Genomic DNA, 21,487 nt, shown 5'->3' on the forward strand with positions numbered 1-21,487 from the left:
TGTGGCAGTCCAGTCCAGTCCAGTTTTGTGTTGGGAGAGTCCAGTGGAGTCCAGTTTTGTGATTTGCAGTCCAGTCCAGTCCAGTTTTGTGCTGGGAGTCCAGTGGAGTCCAGTTTTGTGGATATTGCCAGTATGTAGTGAAGTCCAGTGGAATCCAGTGGAATCCAGTGGAATCCAGTGGAGTCCATGTGGATTATGTGGGGGATGGTAAAGTACTGTCCACGTTCCGCCACCCCCTTGGGATCAATCTCACTACAGTGGTAGACCCCCTAACAATGGTGCTCCGCATATTGACAGGGCTGGTTATCAAGCGGGATGACCTTTGGTGTCTTTGCCGGTTTGATAGAACCACAGCTCCCACCACCCCACGAATCCTGGTCCTAATTTAGTAAAGAAAATTAGTTTAAAGTGCTTGAAATAAATGTTGTGAAAAGCACCTCGCTCTTGAGAATGGCTGCCATAGATAGAGCTTTGCCTGATTCATCTTCCCATATGCAAGTATCATCACTGAGGTCAAGGAGATATGCGATGTCGTCTTCGGGCCTCGGAACAGTCCAAGTTTTTGGAAGTTCCGTGAGAGTAACAAGGTTCTTCACTTTGAGTTGTCATGTAATTTTGATATATTCATTCTCCTCCTCAGAGGAAGAACCTTTTCAAATCCTATGTTTCTTCTGGGATGGAGCTGTTTTACGATGACGCCATGGTGGTGCAGCAGTAGAAGGCTTGTCAAGTACTTCACAGTCAGAGCCTTCAGAATCAATGGGAGATGATTTTCGAGGCCTTTTCTTTCCCATGGAGGAGGCTTTGCGATGTCGCTGAGGAGCAAGGGTGGCCCAGGAAGGCGCACCGACAGATTCAATAACATCGGAGCCATCAGAATCGGTAAGACTAATTATATCTGGCTTGCATTTGATGATTGAAGTCAGGGCGATAGGCTCCCGTTTAATGCATTGAGAAGATGTGGGGGTGGATTGGGATTTTGGCTGTGACTGAAGACGGCGGCTCATCCAGCCCATGAAAGCATGCATATCAATCCAGTCTGGGGCATTTCCAATTTTGTGCCACGCAGACGCGATGACAGGTGTCGGAAATATCTAGCAGAATACCATTTAAGCATCTCAGTACTAGTTCAAGTTGATCTTATAGACTCACCTCCCTGATGTACTCATTAACGAGATCAGCTCCCACTGATTCGAGGAGCTGTGTAATCTGGAGAGGGTTGTCCATTGGTGTGTAGTAAATGGGGGTGGAAGAGAAAACTAGTAGTATTGTCATGACAAGAGCTATATACCCTACAGTGTTGATTTGTGGCCACCAGTGGCCTGTTGCCATGGCCAGATTCATAGTTCACTCAATTAGGGAATGGGGCGGGACAGGGCACGGCGTCAGGGAGTGCTCGGATATTGCCGACAATGATGGAGTGGAAGTCACAATTGACTTCCACTCATGACTTCCACTCAGGCAAGTTCCACTCCATGACGACTTCCACTCCCATTTCTAACTTCCACTTCCACTACTTCTTACTATACTCCACAGTGACAGATCTGTCGAGTGGTCGTTCTTCTCACTGACCGCGATGACTTTCGATGCTCCATTAAATCCATTTCAGTTGTCCTCCATCCACCATACCAGACTCGACGGTTCTCTTCACACAGTGTTTGACGGAGGCAAGATCCATGTGATATAGGATTGGAAGGGAATGCCCAGAGGCCATAGTCAAACAGTGGTATATAGCTAGATTTGGATATCTTACATAATATATTGATCTTTTGTCTTGAACCACCATCTTGTCAGCAGTCTTGCCATCCTCTTGCACTACATGTAGTGCTTTGTATATCTGTACTTCCTACAGTATGCATAATCATGTTGGGCCAGCTGAGTATCTTGTAACTGCTCATTGCTCACTTATGGGTGTTGATCCCAGATCCACCCATTCTTGCCTCCTCCTTCCCTCTTGGCTTCAGCTATGTGAGAAGTTCAGAGTGAACGCTTCACAATGGTGGGGGCACCGCGGACTTCACCAAAGCATGGTTGAAGTCTGCATTTCTTGGTAGAGGGAGAGCTGGAGAGTTGTGGGAATGTGCCAGCTCATCACAGGAGGAACCTTAGCATGGATGGTAGCTGCAGCTCGCGCACTTCGCGGCGGGCTTATTACTTCATGTGAAAGGGCTCATCCATCCTTCAGTTGGATGAACCATTGACTATAGCTTGTGCTTGCACAGCTGGTTGAGGTTTGTTCGATTGGGGTGCTGCACTGACTCTGAGCAGCTGGGCTTTGGGATTTCGCGACTACGCGGCCTAAAGCCTACGGTGAGGAGAGTTCCTATTCACCTATGTCTGGATTCCGCGACTACGCGACCATTGACTTGGTGAGGAGGTTGCCCACAACCAGTGTTGCCTGCTGCTTTGCGCTGCTTCACTGTCTCTCAGACTCCACCTGTTCCTCAACCATCTCCCTTGTCTTTTAGCATCTAGGCCTCTCAAGAACAGCTAGATGTTCATTGACATCCCTCCAGTTCAGTCTGCTGCTCTGGAAATTATGTGCTATGCCCTACTATGCTTCTCTCCCAATCTTTGCTCTTTTCTTGTTTGAGGAATGAGTATTCTCATCCTCCTTACTTTTCTGTGAACTCCCTGGAATGGCTCTTCTTGGTTTCTGAATGATTAGAAGGGTTTGGAGTGGTTTTGGGTTGGATGGGGTTGATGGGACATCATTCACATGGGACTTATTCACATCATATCTCACCAACCGACGCCCCGATTGCTCTCGTCTCTTTTGCGCTGGGAAGCCCTCATTCACACCTTTCTTTGGACCCCCTGAACTCGCCAAACGGTCACCTATTGGCGGCGCTTCGCCTAGTTCAGCCTGGCATGACCAAGATGAACATATTTCGTCCGTTCTCGGCGAGATCTTCGTCGTTCCGGTTACGTTCTTTGGTTCGTTTTGAAGCCACGGTCAATGCGCTTCTGGGAAGCCCTTATACGCGTCAAACGGACGGGCGGTTCTTGTGTTACAGTGCCATCCCTCCAACAACCATTCACAGGGGACTTGTTCATGTCATATCTCGCCGACCGACGCCCCGATCGCTCTCGTCTTTTTTGCGTTGGGCAGCCCTCATTCACACCTTTCTTTGGACCCCCTGAACTCGCCAAACGGTCACCTATTGGCGGCGCTTCGCCTAGTTCAACCTGGCATGGCCAAAATGAACATATCTCGTCCGCTCTCGGCGAGATCCTCGTCGTTCCTTTCGTTCTTTGGTTCGTTTTGAAGCCACGGTCAATGCGCTTCTGGGAAGCCCTTATACGCGTCAAACGGACGGGCGGTTCTTGTGTTACAGTGCCATCCCTCCAACAACCATTTACAGGGGACTTGTTCATGTCATATCTCGCCGACCGACGCTCAGATCGCTCTCATCTTTTTTGCGTTGGACAGCCCTCATTCACACCTTTCTTTGGACTCCCTGAACTCGCCAAACGGTCACCTATTGGCGGCGCTTCGCCTAGTTCAGCCTGTTATGGCCAAGATGAACATATCTCGTCTGTTCTCGGCGAGATCTTCGTCGCCCCTTTCGTTCTTTAGTTCGTTTTGAAGCCACGGTCAATGCGCTTCTGGGAAGCCCTTATACGCGTCAAACGGACGAGCGGTCCTTGTGTTACAGTGCCATCTCTTCAACAACCATTTCCCCATTCCTATTGTCATCACCTGCTCGCATCGGACGTTCTATAGCCCATTTTAAACGTCTGAATCGTACCTTTCCGACGCACCTATTCACGTCGATAACGGACAACAGCCTGGTCTGCAGTATGCATTTACTCCAGAACTGCAGTTTCTGGGTATTACCTCTCTATCTCGACAACCACAGCTCGTCACGATACGCGAGTTATACCGTTGGAAAGGCGTAGTTCGTAGCTTTCGAACGGGTATTTGATCTCCAGGAACGGGCCAGAAATCACTACGCTATGCTCGAACACATTTTTGGCTACCTCAGGATCTCCCCTCTATTTGGGGTGATAAGACTTGATTGGAGGACTCTTATGGGCAGGGGAAACACCTCAACTGGTTGAGAGTTGCTGCTCGCACATTACGCGGCGGACTCTTCTTCAGTCATGGTAACCTTCTGGCTCCCTCAGAAGGCTGATTGCTGCTCGCGCGTTGCGCGGCGGATCAGTGTTGAGGAGTTGCAGCTCGCACATTACGCGGCGGACTCTTCTTCAATCATGGTAACCTTCTGGGTCCCTCAGAAGTACTGATTGCTGCTCGTGTGTTTCGTGGCGGATCAGTGTTGAGGAGTTGCTGCTCGCGCATTATGCGGCGGACTCTTCTTCAATCATGGTAACCTTCTGGCTCCTGATTGCAGCTCGCATGTTTTGCGGTGGATCAGTGTTGAGGAGTTGCTGCTCGCGCGTTACGCGGCGGACTCTTCTTCAATCATGGTAACCTTACAGATTGCTGTGTGTGTGTTGCATGGCCTGTGTCCACTCTGGGGGGCAAGATTTATGACAACATATTTTTTTTCTCCCCCTTTCCTTCAACCTCTTATCATTCCTACCCAACTGGCACCACCTCTACCTACTCTGACACCAACTTAGGATCACGGCTTGTAATTTTCCACTGCACGATCTCTTCGCCTCTATCCTCCCTGGCTTGATTCTTGAGATTCGCACACTGGAAAAGTGGGGGGCTGTATGGGAGTATAGGTGGAAGATGGGAGGAGAGGTGCAAGCCTCTATCCCATTACATACTCCCCACATCCAGACCACACACCACAATGGAAGCAAGCTACATCATCTTGATGGGTAGAGGGAGTTGAGTTGGGATCAACGATCTGAGTGGAGAGGTGCAAGCCTCTATCACACTATACATGCCTTATACCCAGACCACAAGTATGATGGAAGCATGCTACACCATCGTGATGGGGAAAGGCAATGGAGTTGGGATGGATGACCTGGAAGCCATCCACTTGCATGGTTTCCCAGTACTCATGGTTATACATCACTGAAGAGAGAATGGGAGGATCATATGGGTATTTCTGGGTTAAGCTGGGAGCTTGCAGTGACCAGCTTTTCAGATAGGAAATTATTTGGGGCCAAATTTTTTCTTTCTTTTATTCATCTTCTTTGCTTTGCTACCTTTTGGTCTCATTTTATCCTGATATTCACTCTGGGGGGCAAGAGGATTTCTATTCTATTATTCTTCCCCACCATTGTTTTCCTTACATGCCCTCTGGACATTGGGGGGCTTTGTGATATAGGATTGGAAGGGAATGCCCAGAGGCCATAGCAAGGGGGGAGCGGGATTTGAATCTGCCATATGGGGTTGGTTGGTTAGTCCAGCCGCCAGGCTGTTAAATTTTTTTAATTTTAAGTACCGAATTCAGGTAATTTGCAGGCCGGATGAGCTTAGATTAGACTGGTGCACTCTCTGAGGCATTTGACGAGCTCTCCTCAATTACAGGTGGGATATTTTCCAGGATAACCCTGCCAGAACCAGTATGTGCTATCTGCACTTAGAATACTAATTCATTCTAAGAAGCCTGGTATATGATATAGATTGAAAATGATATTTGAGACAATGAAACTGTAAGGCAGAATAATTATCTGCAGACGAAAAGGCTGTGAGACATTGTGGGTAAGTCATTTTCTTTTCGCGTCATTTCAGCCTACTCACCACTGACTATGCGGACCACCTTTCATGTGTTGGACTGGATCATGGTATCAACAACTGGGTTTGTGACCCATGCAAGAGCATGGAGAGAAGCAGAAGAAGGGGCGGCAAACAAAGGCGTGCAGTGTAGAGTGGCTGACATCAAATGACACCCAAAATATGTTACCTATTTATAGAATTTACCTATATATGGATGGTTATTCACACGCCTGGTTGGTTAGTCCAGCCATAGTGGCCTTACGAAAAAAATCAACGTGATATACTAAATTAAAATTGTGCTCCCCCCTTGGGCCATAGTCAAACAGTGGTATATAGCTAGATTTGGATATCTTACATAATATATTGATCTTTTGTCTTGAACCACCATCTTGTCAGCAGTCTTGCCATCCTCTTGCACTACATGTAGTGCTTTGTATATCTGTACTTCCTACAGTATGCATAATCATGTTGGGCCAGCTGAGTATCTTGTAACTGCTCATTGCTCACTTATGGGTGTTGATCCCAGATCCACCCATTCTTGCCTCCTCCTTCCCTCTTGGCTTCAGCTATGTGAGAAGTTCAGAGTGAACACTTCACAATCCATGTCAGGGTCTAATTGCTTGATGTGCCCAACGACAACACCCAATGACAACAATGCGGACCCAGACAGCTATGTGTGTTGAATGCTGTCGAAGGGGCGGTGAAAGTGAACGTGGTCAGGGTAGTAAGGTAGGTACTGATTCGATGAGTTAAAATATCAGGATCACCAGTCTCTAGGGGACACGTATCAGGCATCCGTCAACATAGCGCCTCCCATTTGCATCCCATGAGCACTTCAGTCACCCACTACCAACTGACTATTAGTCATGCAAACTCCACGTAAGTTACATGACTAAATGTCATGGACCATATCTGTATTCTAGATATATATGGGTCCTAGAAAGCCCTGAAATCTAAAATATATTCTTGAGACATGGACCCTGAAATGTCACACAAAAATTATAATGTCTGTGTCACACCTCCAAAATATATTTTGCAAGTGAAATGCAGTCAGGATATATTTTTGGTGAGTGGACCCTGAAATGTTACTGTCACACCTTAGAAATATATTTTTGCCCTGTCTTGGCCTTAGGATATATTTTGTAAAACAAATGTGGTAAGGATATATTTTTCTGGTCTGTAGAGGTGTCAGGGGTCCTAGTTTCAGCAAAAAACTTGTGATTTTTTTGCTGTCTGGGGTATATATTCTGGGAGATTCTGCAATGATTTCCAGGGTTTTTGGCACTATGTCTGGTTTGTGCTCCCAGTATGTAGGTAGCAATAAGGGGCATCAATAGCATCTGTGATCTACCTTAAACCTATTCACTCCAAGGTTCCTGAATTGCTCAAGTATGGATACAGTTTGCATTATTGATTTTTCAAAACTTTCTTATTGGAAAACACCTGAAACTGTCCTCCCAGTCAGCTAATTCACTACACCCTCTTCTATAACATCCAATGCTGATCTGTCTGGCAAATCAACATCCCATCTTGAAGGTTCGACTTCTGCTTGTTTTGGAAGAGGGTGATACTCTCTTCTCAACTTATGATTGACTTCTTCCTCAGGTGGGGACATGGTGATGTCATATGAGTGCTTCTTTATCAATAAGTTTGGAAACATCTGTAACTGTTGTCAAGACTGCACTGTGCTGCTATCTTGAAGCCATTTCACCACATCCCCTTCCATAACATACAATGCTGATCTGTCTAGCAAATTGACATCCCATTTTGAAGGTTCAACTTCTCCTTGGTTCGAAAGAGGGTGACACTCTCTTGTTGACTTATCATTGACTTCTTACATGGCAGTGTTATATGAGTGCTTCTTTATCAACAAGTTTGGAAACATCTGAAATTGTCCTCAAGACAGCACTGTGCTGCTACCTTGAAGCTATTTTGCTACACCCCCTTCCATGACATCCATTGCTGATGTGTCTGGCAAATGGACATCCCATCTTGGAGGTTCACCTTCTGCTTGTTTCAGAAGAGGGGGATACTCTCTTGTCAAGTTATGATTGACCTCTTCCTCAGGTTAAGACATGGTGGCGTCATATGAGAGCTTGTTTGTTAACAAGTTTTGAATTGTCTGGAACCATCCTCTAAATAGTGCTGTGCTACCTTGAAGATATTTCACCACACCCCCTTCCATGAACAACTCCATCACTTTGGTTTAGTGAGAGGAACATCCAGCTTTCCCCTCCAAATACCCCAACAACCAACTTGCCAGTTTTCCTTTTCAATGCTGTGTTTGGCAAATTGACATCCCACTGAGAGGATGACTTTGCTCAATAAAGAAGTTGAGTAAGTTCTCAAAGCTCAACCTAATCTACAGTGTAGTATGCAGTACTCAAGGAGTGGGGCTCAATAAGAGATGTTTGTTACAAAATATATTTTTTGCATCAATATCATGAAAGAATATTTGTTGGAAGATATATATTTTGGGAGTATATATCCAGTCATCAGAATCAATGCTACTGCAAGGTATATATTTGGCATATATACATTGTGGAAGAATGTATTTGATAACTAGATCTCGAACCAAGATATATCTTTCCACTAAATTCACTATATGCTGAATCAACATACATTATTTCTCAACTATATCCTATATTTTCCCACTACATTCTGAATCAAGATATATTTCTCAACTATATCCTAAACCAGGATATATTAACAAGATATATTTTTAAACTATATCTTGAACCAGAATATATTACCAAGATATATTTTTAAACTATATCTTCAACCAGGATATTATCCTGGACTGGGACATATCTTTCAACTTGATCTTGAACCAGGATAAATTACCAAGATGTATTTTTAGACATATCTTGCAGAAGGCAGAGAGAGGTGCAATTTATTGAATATAACTCCATGAATTTACATTACTACAGGGACTATTAAATAAAGGAACAAAGAGAAGGGGAGGGAGTGAGGGAGGGGGCGTGGGGGTTGGTGGGCAACAAGGGGGAAAGGGGTGGTAGGCAATGATGGAGGGGGAAGGGGTTATAGGCAATGAGGGAGGGGTGGCAGGCAATGAGAGAGAGGGGGAGCAATGAGAGAGAGGGGGAGTGCTGGCCAGTGAGGGAGAGGGGCAGGGAGTGGTGTGCAGTGAGGAAGAGGGTGAGAGAGTGAGGGAGAGGGAGAGGGGGAGGCAGTGAGGTAATGGGAGAGGCAGTGAGGGAATAGGGGAGGGAATGGGGGAGGGAATGAGAGAATGGGGGAGAGAGGGAGGGATAGGAATGGGGACAGAGGGAGGGAATGGGGGACAGAGGGAGGGAATGGGGGACAGAGGGAGAGAGGGAGGGAATGGGGAGGGAGTGGGAAGGCAGTTGTCGCCGTTTATCGGTGGTGTTGGTGGGCACTCATCTTCGTTGGTAGGGTGGGCGCCCAGCATGTTGATACGGATGAAACCATTTCACCCGTATAAAATTCAATTTTAACGATTTTACCAATAAAGGTCATCTCTAATAAATACACTACATACAATTGCAATGATACAAAGAGTCAATGCGCATACCCAGCGCAGTTGACTAAAAATGCAAATGCGTGGAATCTGAAAATAGGACAAAGGCTTTGGAACTGGCAGCAGTACGCGTCGTGACATTATACTTGGATCCTATCTAAAATTCACCTACCATGAAATAGAGCACAAAGAGGTTCTAGAGTAAACACCCAACACAGGGAGAAGAATTGCATTACTACTAAAGGGTTTAGAAACACATAATGGATTTATTGTGAAAACTTGTGCTTATACAAGAAATACAGAAAAGACAACATAGACACCTAAACGGCATGTCTGAAACATTGAAAGACTAAACTACGCCTAGGTAGTAAACATACGAAGACTTAGCGTGGCTCACAGCCATTCAGAAAGTCATGTACGGCGATTCCCGCGTACACATCAAAGACTGATGCGTCTGAACGTCACAAGTACAAACATAAGAAAAAGACACATTCTATTATATGAAATATAATAAGAACCCCCTGACAATTAAGAAAGACATTTGAAAACACCTTCGGAGTGTCTCCCGACCTCCGTAATGAAAAGACAAGCCAAGACAAGGCATTTTAATTAAAAACTCGGAAACGACAGAAGGCCAAAGACTATTGGTAAACACGTACGCATGTGCATCAACGCATCAGGAAATGTTAATCATTTTGTGATGTCATCTGTCAAACCGGTAAACCGGGCCATAGAAAGAAACACGCGAGATCATGCCAAGCTAAGAATAGCTATGTCGGCTAACTCCGCGTACGCATCAAACACTGATGTGTTTGAAAATGAAAGACGTGACACTACAAAATCTGTAGTGTTCACAGAGATAGACTACAAAATATACCACACGTTCATTAAATTTCATATTTGTAATTTGGACCGAAGTATCCCGCATTAAAACACATGTAAAACGTAGATAGGGGTTCCTGGAGTATATAAGGAGCGCGCTGGCAGGTTAAAAGGCAAGCAATTGTCCCCCATTGACCAGCTAGTTGCACTCCAAGTAGAGACTTAGGAGGTGGACAGTTGTAATCAATTAAAGGAGATTTCTTCGTGGTCAGAAAAGTACAGTGTGAACGAAGCCAGTGTGCTTGGGAGTCAACTTACTTGGAGACTTTTGAATAAGAGGTTTTAAAAACACAGTATCATTTAGACGAGACAGCGTACTCGTACCCTTAGTTTCGGAGCGTAGTGACATAATAAAAACTCATGGGAGTCATAAAAGTCAATTGAAGTCATGTTTTGTGTTAATAAAAGAAACTGTGATCAAAGAACTTTGCATTTAAGAGACCAAGTTCCCAGAAAGACATACTTTGTTCTATTGAACTATTCTAAACCACACCTTATAATAAAAACCCGTTTTGAGACGAAATCTCTTGAGACTTAAAACCTAAGAAGACAAAAGTGGTATTTCTTAATACCAAAGGCCCTCGAACTCTTGCACCGAGATTGTGATAGTGTGTGTGTGTGTGTGTGTGTGTGAGTGAGTGTTAGGTGTTTTAGGGTTTTCCCCGACGCACTTGATCCTTGTTTGCGTGTTTCGCACTTTCACGTTCATCCCTGTGCAACGCGTATCAGCGTCTTCATGGTGGTGGGCACTCGGCATGTCTTCATGGTGGTGGGCGCTCAGCATGTTTTTGTCATCGTCCGTCCGTCGTTTGTTGGCCATCATTGTCGTTCTTCCATCGTTGCATGCGGTCGGCAGGCGGCATGCCCTTCCCTTTGGGGAGGGGTGACGTGAGAGGTACTAGCTGTCGACTGCCCACTGGTGGAGTGGGCAGTCGACGGTGGTGGGCCTGTGTTAGTTCTATGCGCGATGATAGAGGCAGTGGGGTGCTTACCGTATTGGATAGAAAACGACGACGACGACGTTGTCATTGTCATTGTCCCTCATGTCCCTTTGTGTCCAATGTAAAATGACGACGACGATGACGTAACTGTCGTTGTCGTTGTCCCTCGTCCAGGTGTGTCGCATACTGGCCATGTTGCTCCTTCATAGACCTGGGGCCGTGGGGGTGCGCCGATCGTTGATTTCCGTGGGCGCTCGTTGATTTTCGTGGGCGCTGGTCGTTGTTTGCATGGGCGGTGGTCGTTGTTTTCGTGGGCGGCCAGGATCGTTTGTGCTGGTGGTGGTTACTTGATGTGGTATGCGGGCGACGTGTCGTCGTTTGTATGGGCACTGGTCATCGTTCACCAGGTGTTATGGCCGTTGTTGTGGTTGTGGTCATTGCTGGCAGTCGTTTGGTTTGTGGTGGGTTCGCGTGAGGTGGAAGTCAGGTTGATGTGGAATAGTAATGTCACAAAGTCACAGCGTGTGACGTTCGCATCAACATTCAAGTTCAGGCTCCCGCCCAAATCTGTAGCGCGCCCTCTGTCTCTAGTTAAATTTTGTGGTCTGTTAGGTAGCCCTGTATTCATTACAGAGATTTGTATTGTATGCTCTTTGGAAAGAGAAAAATTTGTAGTGTCTATTTTTCAAAATTTGCATTTTTTCCAAATTTTTTCATTACAAAACTTTGTAGTGTTCGCTTTTTGGGCCTACAAAAATTTGTATTCTCCTCTTTTATCATTACAAAGACTTGTAGTACCAGGTTTTGAGACTACAAAAAATTTAGTTTCCTCTTGTTTCATTACAAAAGCTTTTACTGTCTGCTTTTTCATTATAAAATTTTGTAGAACCAGCTTTTTGAGACTACAATTTAGTAGTCTCAGGATCTTAGGACTACAAAAGTTTGTAATGAGGATATAGTTTAATGTTAGAGAAGGTGACTTGAGCCACATAGCTCTATATCATTCAGTCTTTGTACCCTCCATCTGACTATGACAAAGGAACAAAATAGAAAGACAGGACTCTGACACTGAGATGTCAGAAAATTCAACCCCTCCAATAGATGATTTCAAGATTGGCTACAGACAAGGAGTAGATATCTAGGTCATACTTAACCATAAATCTAGGGAGGGTACAAAGGTTGAATGATGGAGAGCTATGTGACTACTCTGAAACATTGAACTATGTCCACATGTACTTACTCAAAGTCAAGGACACAGTACATATCTTTGTAGTCTGAAATGTGGACACTACATTTCTAGTTCTAAGATCTGAGACTACAAACTTTTATTGTCTCAAAAAGCTGGTTTGAAGCTGGTTCTACAAAATTTCATAATGAAAAAGCGAACAGTAGAAGCTTTTGTATTCAAAAAAGGGGGGACTATAATTTCTGTAGTGTCAAAAGCTAGTACTACAAGTCTTTGTAATGATAAAGGAGGAGAATACAATTTTTTGTAGGCCCAAAAAGCGAACACTGCAGAGTTTTGAAAACAAGTAGTTTGCCTAATAGTGATACTTAATATAGTCACTACTTAGCCTTGTCTCAAGATCTTAAGTCACACAATGGCTTTGGGGTAAAAAGTAAGGATTGATTCTATCTTACTTTACAGACAAGTTAAATACATCTATTGATAATCTTAGAGGAAGGTTATGGAACCTTCTGCTATGTCCTTTGTTCTACTGTACGTGTTACTATGCATTGTTAAGATGTGGTTTTGTTTGGCTACGTCATGTTTGCCAAATCTTTCATCAAACAACCACGTCAAGACTTGTCAAGACCAACAACTTCGCCGACGACGACCACAACGACCATCCACCATCGCAGACAAGGCACGAGGGCCCAGCAAAGCCACCGACGATTCGACCTGAGCACGCACCCTCCTCGCCCATTGACAAATGGCCACAAGTGCCCACCCTCCGCTTCGTGAGCGCCCACTAGGATCCTCAGCGGGCGTCGACAAGGGCTCACGACCACATGACGGGCCAGTAACTCGACGAAGGGTGAAGAGCACCCACCCATGACTTTGTGAGTGCCCACGGCGACCATCGACGAAGCACGACAAGCCACCACACCCATTGACGAATGGCCACGAGCACCCACCCTCCACTTCGTGAGCGCCCACGAGGATCCTCAGCAGGTGTCCACGAGTGCTCACGACCACACGACTGGACAGCAACTCAACAAAGGGCGAAGAGCGCCCACCCACGACTTCACGAGTGCCCACCACGACCTTTGACGAAGGTCGACAAGCGCCCATCCACGACTCCGTGAGCGCCCACCACGACCATTGACTGCCCACTCCGCAGTGCACGGTCACTGGCACCTCCCACGTCACCCCTCCCCAAGGGAGGGCATGCCGCTCATTGGCAGCCACGTCACCGTGCAACGTGATGCAAGGACGACAACGCGGACAACAAACGATGGACGGACGATGGCGAAGATACGCCGAGGACGACCAGCGTCCACACACCACCACCATCGACGAAGCACGACGGGCGCCCACTCACCAGTTCGTGAGCGCTGCACCACCATCGATGAATGGCGACGAGCGCCCACTACCACACGAAGGACCCCACGAGTGTGGGACGACGATGACGACGAGAACGTCGTCGTCTTTGGTTTATATTGGATATAGTAAGTACCCCCCACCTCTAACTCTATCACTCCCACCCAACCCCCTCCATCACTCCCTCCCCCCCTTCCTCAGTCCCTCCCTCTCTGCAGTCCCTCCCTCTCTGCACTCTCTCCCTCTCTGCACTCCCTCCCTCTCTGCAATCCCTCCCTCTCCCTTTCCTCACTCCCTTCTTCCCCCCTCCCTCACTCCTGTCCCCCCTCCCTCACTCCTTTCCCCCCTCCCTCACTCCCACCCTCTTCCCTTTCCTTAATACTCAATATAGTTATATAAATCTATGTAGTTCTATTGCAATAAACATTTTTCTTCTGTCTAACTCCCTACCCATATTCTGCCACTATAGTCAAGGATGATAAGTTTATGAATATGTTTTGGATGGATATCAATAGAAAGGAATGATACCCCAGCTTGATATATGATATATCCTGGGTCAGGATATAACTTAAGAATATATATTGGTAATATATCCTGGTTCAATATCTTGTTGAAAATATATCCTGGTTCAATATCTTGTTGAAAATATATCCTGGTTCAAGATATAGTTGGAATATATGTCTTGTGAATATCTCCTGGTTGAAGATATAGTTGAAAGATATATCCTGATTCAGGATATAGTTTAAAAATAAATCTGGGTTGAGAATGTAGTGGGAAAATTCAAGATATACTTGTAAAATGATGTATCTTGATTCAGGATATTGTTGATAAGTATATCTTGCTTCAGCATCTAATTAACATATTGATATAGTTCAGAAATTATGTATTTGGATTCATGATATGGTTGAAAAATAGAGTTGGTTCAGGATTTAGTGGAAAGATATGTGTGACCCCCTATTGTGACATGGTGAATAGAATTTGTCAGAGGAGAACAGAATTGGTTGTCCACAAATTTTCAAGAGTCAAGAGAAAGAGAAAGGAAGGGAGGGAGAGGAGAGGGAGAGAGGGAGAGAAGGAGAGAAACAACAAAGAACTTGGTGAACTCTTGTTTTTGAAAGTGGGGTGGAAGAGATGTTTGATATCACATGTGGAGGCTTGACTGTCAGGGGATGGTAATGTTTTTGAAACTGGGTTGGGAGAGATGTTTGATATCACATGCAGGGGTTTGACTAGCAGCAGATGGTAATACAGATGTTGGTGGGGTATGAAGATAAGGTGCAACTGGAGATCTCAGAGCTGAAGTAGAGGCAGAGGTGGAGGGGATTTCTAAGCAGCTAAAAAATTCCATGGTGTGAACTGTATCCATGGTGTTGAAGTGGATAATACTTATGCAACTCCAGAATCTTGGACTGAATAGCTTCATCGTGAATCACATATGTCATTGATGCCCAAATTTGTCAGAGGATGAATCTGTAATGTGAACTGTATTCATAGTGTGATTGGAAGTGGATGATACTTGAGCAACTCAATGCTATTGATGCCTCTTATTGGTGTTGTTAGAGTTCTTTGACTTGGACATTGCTGTATTCCTGTGAATACAGAATAGTTAGTAATTTAGAATCTTAGGAGAACTTACTACTTAACCTGATTTGTATGAATGAGGTTGATAGTTGAGTTGAGTACGTGATAGTATGTATACCTTAGGTCATGTGAATCCTAAACATGAGTTGTACCTTATACGTTTGATGGTGTGTATGCTTAACATTGATGAAGCGACTTGTGTCGGAGACGTTAGTACTAAGACATTAATGTTTCGGACTTAAGTATTTGATAGCATGTAGCTTTACCAAGTACTTATATCAAGTTGCACTTAATCTGCTTAAGTTCACATGAAGTTTATATGGGTAAAAGGAGTGTCTTTATTCTAAAGTACGAACATGTTATATACTCCTACTTGTTTTTCTAGATACTCGAAGAAGGTCTTAGAATCTTCCAAGACCTTCGAGTGACTACTATTGCCCTTGTTTAGTTTACAAGTATTTGTTAGTATAAGCTTTGTTTGCCAAACACTGTCAAGCAGATGTGTTGCACATACAGCATATGAAGACACATTGAATTTGGGTATATACACACTACATGACTAGATCCAACATGCTTATGTACATAATAGAATCCAATGAACTTGTTAGATAGAGGAATTGGATGAGAGGGAAATAGAGATTACTAAGGGCATATGGAGGTACTATAACAGGTGTCTACATACTGGGAGCACAAACCAGCCATAGTGCCAAAACCTCTGGAAATCATTGCAGAATCTTCCAGAATATATACCCCAGACAGCAAAAAAATCACAAGTTTTTTGCTGAAACTAGGACCCCTGACACCTCTACAGACCAGAAAAATATATCCTTACCACATTTGTTTCACAAAATATATCCTAAGGCCAAGACAGGGCAAAAATATATTTCTAAGGTGTGACAGTAACATTTCAGGGTCCACTCACCAAAAATATATCCTGACTGCATTTCACTTGCAAAATATATTTTGGAGGTGTGACACAGACATTATAATTTTTGTGTGACATTTCAGGGTCCATGTCTCAAGAATATATTTTAGATTTCAGGGCTTTCTAGGACCCATATATATCTAGAATATAGATATGGTCCATGACATTTAGTCATGTAACTTACGTGGAGTTTGCATGACTAATAGTCAGTTGGTAGTGGGTGACTGAAGTGGAACCTACCAGCTCCAAGGCACCCATCCTAACCCAGGGTGACGTTTCACCTGTGGTAATGATGGATTTTGAAAATGCAGCCCTAGATTTCTTTGTCTCCAAGTCCATCCCTGCAGACAAGCAGGTTACTATGATTATACCTGGCATCAAAGACCTCTGTATTCGTGATTGGATTGCCGTGCATCATACGTGCATCGTGGCTCTTCCCTTTGCTGACTTCATGGCCGAAATGCGTATGAATTACCTTCCCCCTGATTGGGAAGACCTTGTGCGCAACGAAATCCTTACATCCACGCTGGTGAACTCTAAGATGACCTTTTGGAACTGGTCCCAACAACTGCTGAAGTTAAACTGCCTCTTGCGAGGCACATCGTCTGCACTTGATGATGCATCCCTCTGTAATCACTTAGAAGCACACCTTGACGACGATCTCAAGGCAAAGGTCAGACACAGTGAAGCTCGCAAAGACAAGAACTTCAAATCTTGGGTCACAGCTGTTCGCCTTCTTGACGAAGCTCACATGGTTGAAACAAAACGCCAGCACAAATTAATTGAAGAGACCATTCTTCAGTGCCAGGCTAAGTGACAGAACACAAACAACGACACCTTACACAGACCGTCGCATCGCGCCAATACCACCCAAAACAATGCCTCCTCCTCCTCTGCATCATCCAGCACTTATGTCCAACTTCCACCTCTTACCGATGATGAACGCGCGCTCCTCAATGATCATGAGGGTGTACCAAGTGTCGCAAACTCTACGTGGACCATTGTTCGCATAATTGCCCAGACGGCTTCCCCCCGGGCAAGGGTTACAAGACGTCGACCAACGCCAACATAACCACTGCGAAGAAAGCCAAGGCGACCACGAAATCCATCAATAAAGCTGTCGCCGCTACTACCGCGACAATTGAGCCTGTTGACTCCAACAATGAACTTTCTGCGGCGGCCGCTATTCTCCCAAAGTCTCCCAGCGAGTACAACTTGGATTCTGATGAGGACTGGGATGTTTCGCGCCATGAGGTGAGTCTGCCTATCTGTGGCAAACACCTAATCTGGGAATGTCAGATACACAGTGTAACTGAAGACTTTCCAGTGAAAACCCGCACGCTGATTGACAATGGTGCCCATCTCGTCCTTATCTGCCCAGAACTAGTCGAACGCCTTGGATTGAAAAAGTATAGATTGCCTAAACCCAAACTCATAGATGTCGCCTTCAGCAACCACAAAACAAAAACCGAATTGTACAATTATGTCAAACTTTCCCTTACTTCATTAGACTGCACTTGGACTTCACGCTCCGTTAAAGCTATTGTTATGCCGGGCCTTTGCGCCCCTGTTGTTCTTGGACTGCCCTGGCTCGCCCACAACTCGATTGTTACAGACCACGCCTCTCGTACCTGCATAGATAAATTGAATTCATATGATTTGTTAAATCCGCCACCCATGTCTCCACCCCCACCACCAAAACTGAAAGTCCGTGAACAAATAAAAAACACTAAGGCAGATAAAAAGTTGGTTCTCGCAGAACTGATGATGGTCTGTAACAACAGGATCAGGCATTTAAACCTTACACCTGAAAAGGTTAAAGATTTTGATGTGGCCGGTGCCATTCGTGAAAGAATTGAAAACCTAGCAGCAATGGAAGCATTGAAAGAACACGAAGATAAACTGAGATCTGAGTACAAAGTTGTTTTCGAACCAATACTGCACGTCGACAAACTACCAGAAGACATCTATGCAGAAATCAACATCAAAAATGCAGAAAAAACGATCAAATCGCGATCTTACCCGTCTCCATGTAAATACAAAGAAGTGTGGCAAATTCTGATCCAACAACACTTAGACGCTGGACGTATCCACCCATCATCTTCACCTTGCGCTTCACCAGCATTTATAGTGCCAAAGGCTAACCCAAATGTTTTGCCGTGGTGGGTGAACGACTTTCGACAACTGAATGAAAATACTGTAACAGATTCTCATCCCCTTCCCCATATAGATGACATCCTGAGTGATTGCGCGAAAGGTAAAATCTGGGGAACGATAGATATGACAAACAGTTTTTTCCAGACGAGAATGCACCCTGACCATGTCCATTTGACGGCCGTTAACACCCCCCTTGGGTTGTATGAATGGCTGGTGATGCCGATGGGACTGAAAAATGCGCCTGCCATCCACCAACAGCGAGTAACTGCCATGCTGTGCACACTGATTGGCAAAATCTGTCATATTTACATGGACGACATCATAATCTGGTCAAATTCCTTGGAAGAACATGAGTGCAATGTCCGTGCTGTGCTCCAGGCACTTCGTGATGCTCGTCTCTACGTCAACCCAGATAAAACACATCTGTTCTGTACCGAAATCGATTTACTGGGACACCACATCAGTGCCCAAGGAATTGAAGCTAGCAAACAAAAAATCGAATGCATTCTGTCTTGGCCCAAACCGAAGAGTGCCACGGAAGCTCATAGCTTCCTGGGCCTCGTCCGGTATGTTGCAGCATTTTTGCCTTCGCTCGCTGATCACACAGGTGTGCTAACCGAACTTACAACAAAAGACTCCGAAAAGTTCTTTCCATCGTGGACACCCAGGTATCAGACAGCATTTGACGCTATCAAAGCGATCGTAACAGGCCATGAGTGCTTGACAACTATTGATTTTGCTAAAATGCTGGACCACAAAATCTTCGTAACCACTGATGCAAGTGATAAGCGCTCAGGTGGAGTACTCTCCTTTGGGGAAACATAGGAGACCGCCCATCCCATTGCCTTCAACTCCATGACCTTCAAAGGTGCGGAGTTGAACTACCCTGTACACGAAAAGGAACTTCTGGCAATCATCTGTGCATTGAAAAAATGGTGAGTGGACCTTTTAGGCTCACCTTTTCTCATCTACACTGACCACAAAACGCTTGAGAACTTTCATTCCCAGAAAGACCTGTCTCGACGCCAAGCTCAATGGATGTAGTGTTCGCAGGTCCAGTTAAGTCCAGTTTTTTACCTCAAAACGACGCAACTGGCAACCGCAACCGGTCTAGACCGATCCAAATATTGAGGGACCGCAACCGGACCGCTTTGGACCGGTCCTAATCGGTCCACAACGCGAAAAAGACCGGTCCAGACCAGTTGCGACCGGTCTTTTGTTATAAAATTTATTACACCACAGAAACTAAATATTACCTCACGTACATTGCATACGTAGATAGATATTTTAATTCTCCGTAGACTGATCAAAAATTTAAGCAATTCCGTCAAGACTTGACTGAGATATGGTGAAAACAGAGAGAACATACATACAGATTGCGTATAAAAATGTTGTTGGCCATATCTCAACCAATTCTTGACCGTTTTTGATGATTCAGGGACCGAAAATTAAGTAAAATGTGCACGGGTAAGGTCCAGCATGTGATGGGACGAAAGACCGGTTGCAACCGGTCTAAACCGGTCTTTTTCGGTTTTTATATATTTACAAAAACATGGCAACTGGCAACTGGACTGACCACAAATGTGGGCAACTGCAACTGGAAAAAGACCGGACCGTGGTTCAGTCCAGTTCAGTCCTATGTATATTTTCAGTCCTGTAGACTGGACCTGCGAACACTAAATGGATGGAATTTCTTTTACAATATGATGCAAGGATCGTCTACATTAAAGGGGAGGACAACAACATTGCCGATGCCCTCTCCCGCCTGCCTGTAGCAGATTCAACATCCGCAGATGCAGCCATGAGACATCCATACGATTTCTGTGAAGATGACGACACACTGTGTCCCATGGCATCTCTGTCGGTACCTTCACCTCAAGGAAGTTGGGGGACAGCAAAATCACTATCTGCATGCAATGTGTCACTGAACTCCATCAACGCAACTCTAGAAATTATGGCAGACAGAGCCTTTCTAAATGCCATTAAAGCGGGGTATGCAGATGACACTTGGTGCAAAACCTTGCCATCAGCGGCATCAAGCATATCAGGCTTGGTTCTACGCGATAATCTCTGGCATATCGGTGACAGACTGATCATTCCCCAAACAGGAAATCTTCACGAAACGTTATTTTCACTTGCTTACGATGTCTTAGGACATTTTGGTTTTCACAAAACCTATGGCTCACTGAGGAATGCGTACTACTGGCCCAATATGTGTTGTGACCTTGAACAGGTTACGTGGCATTGTGCCCCAAATGCCAATGCAACAAGTCATCAACGGCTAAACTGTATGGACCACTGCACCCTCTCCCTGTACCAGACCAATGCTGTGACTCTGTGGCGATCAATTTCATTGGCCCTCTACCAGAAGATGATGGGAAAAACTGTATGGTCACATTCACCAATCGCCTAGGCAGTGACATTCAACTCATTCCCACTCAGACAGACATTACTGCAGAAGATCTGGCCTTCATTTTCTTTGATAAGTGGTACTGCGAGAACGGCCTACCCACTGACATTGTTTCCGACAGGGATAAATTGTTCACGTCTAGGTTTTGGAAGGCGCTACACAAGCTGACCGGCGTGAAGCTGAAACTATCAACTGCCTATCATCCAGAAACTGACGGCGCAAGTGAAAGAACAAACAAAACTGTCAATCAAGCATTGCGGTAGTATGTCGAGTGAAACCAATTGGGATGGGCTCATGCTCTGCCTAGAGTTAGATTCGACATGATGAATATGATTAACAAGTCCACAGGATTCACACCTTTCCAACTCCGTTTCGGTCGAAGTCTGCAGGTTATTCCACCGTTGGTACCTGCTAAATCATCAGCAACTGTTGCCGATATTGACGTGTGGCATGTCATTTGTCAACTAGAAACCGATGTTTTCGAAGTGCAGGATAACCTCCTGAAAGCTAAGATTTCACAATCAGTCCAAGCTAATAAACATTGCATGCTGAAATTTCCATTCACGATAGGTTCTTGGGTCCGTCTCTCCACTCTTCACCGACGCAATGAATACAAGGCGAAGGATGAGAAGAGATTAGCTAAGTTTATGCCACGATATGATGGACCATATACAGTTACTGACATTGACAAGGAACACTCGACAGTGACCCTGGATTTACCAAATTCTCCAAACATCTGCCCCACCTTCCACACTTCTGAAGTCCTTCCTTACATTGAATCAGACACTACCCTATTCCCCTCGCGTCACTTTGAAGAGCTTGATCCGATAATAACTGAAGACGGCAACGAGGAATACTATATCGAACACATTCTCGATGCACGCCAACATGGCCATGGTT

The 21,487-nt window shown here is 45.0% G+C and overlaps 4 protein-coding genes across 4 annotated transcripts; 3 read left to right on the forward strand and 1 right to left on the reverse strand.

Moving 5' to 3' along the window:
* Nucleotides 1-653: 653 nt before the first annotated feature.
* On the reverse strand, nucleotides 654-1,344 carry LACBIDRAFT_329555 (uncharacterized protein; the record flags this gene model as incomplete). The annotated part of the gene is made up of 2 exons (XM_001883746.1): nucleotides 654-1,094; nucleotides 1,153-1,344. 2 exons carry the CDS (start codon nucleotides 1,342-1,344, stop codon nucleotides 654-656), a joined length of 633 nt encoding a protein of 210 aa, XP_001883781.1.
* A 1,316-nt stretch (nucleotides 1,345-2,660) lies between these two features.
* Nucleotides 2,661-3,580, forward strand: LACBIDRAFT_329556 (uncharacterized protein; the record flags this gene model as incomplete). Its single annotated transcript, XM_001883619.1, has 2 exons — nucleotides 2,661-2,937; nucleotides 3,045-3,580. The coding sequence occupies 2 exons, from the start codon at nucleotides 2,661-2,663 to the stop codon at nucleotides 3,578-3,580; spliced, it is 813 nt and encodes a 270-aa protein (XP_001883654.1).
* A 1,684-nt stretch (nucleotides 3,581-5,264) lies between these two features.
* On the forward strand, nucleotides 5,265-6,594 carry LACBIDRAFT_329557 (uncharacterized protein; the record flags this gene model as incomplete). Its single annotated transcript, XM_001883620.1, has 8 exons — nucleotides 5,265-5,320; nucleotides 5,456-5,490; nucleotides 5,605-5,629; nucleotides 5,660-5,726; nucleotides 5,842-5,861; nucleotides 6,099-6,318; nucleotides 6,509-6,523; nucleotides 6,568-6,594. 8 exons carry the CDS (start codon nucleotides 5,265-5,267, stop codon nucleotides 6,592-6,594), a joined length of 465 nt encoding a protein of 154 aa, XP_001883655.1.
* A 5,976-nt stretch (nucleotides 6,595-12,570) lies between these two features.
* On the forward strand, nucleotides 12,571-13,893 carry LACBIDRAFT_329558 (uncharacterized protein; the record flags this gene model as incomplete). The annotated part of the gene is made up of 5 exons (XM_001883621.1): nucleotides 12,571-12,581; nucleotides 12,649-12,689; nucleotides 12,715-12,931; nucleotides 13,146-13,275; nucleotides 13,315-13,893. 5 exons carry the CDS (start codon nucleotides 12,571-12,573, stop codon nucleotides 13,891-13,893), a joined length of 978 nt encoding a protein of 325 aa, XP_001883656.1.
* Nucleotides 13,894-21,487: the final 7,594 nt, after the last annotated feature.

This window comes from Laccaria bicolor, genomic scaffold, assembly GCF_000143565.1.
Source record: "Laccaria bicolor S238N-H82 LACBIscaffold_22 genomic scaffold, whole genome shotgun sequence".
NCBI lineage: Eukaryota > Fungi > Basidiomycota > Agaricomycetes > Agaricales > Hydnangiaceae > Laccaria > Laccaria bicolor.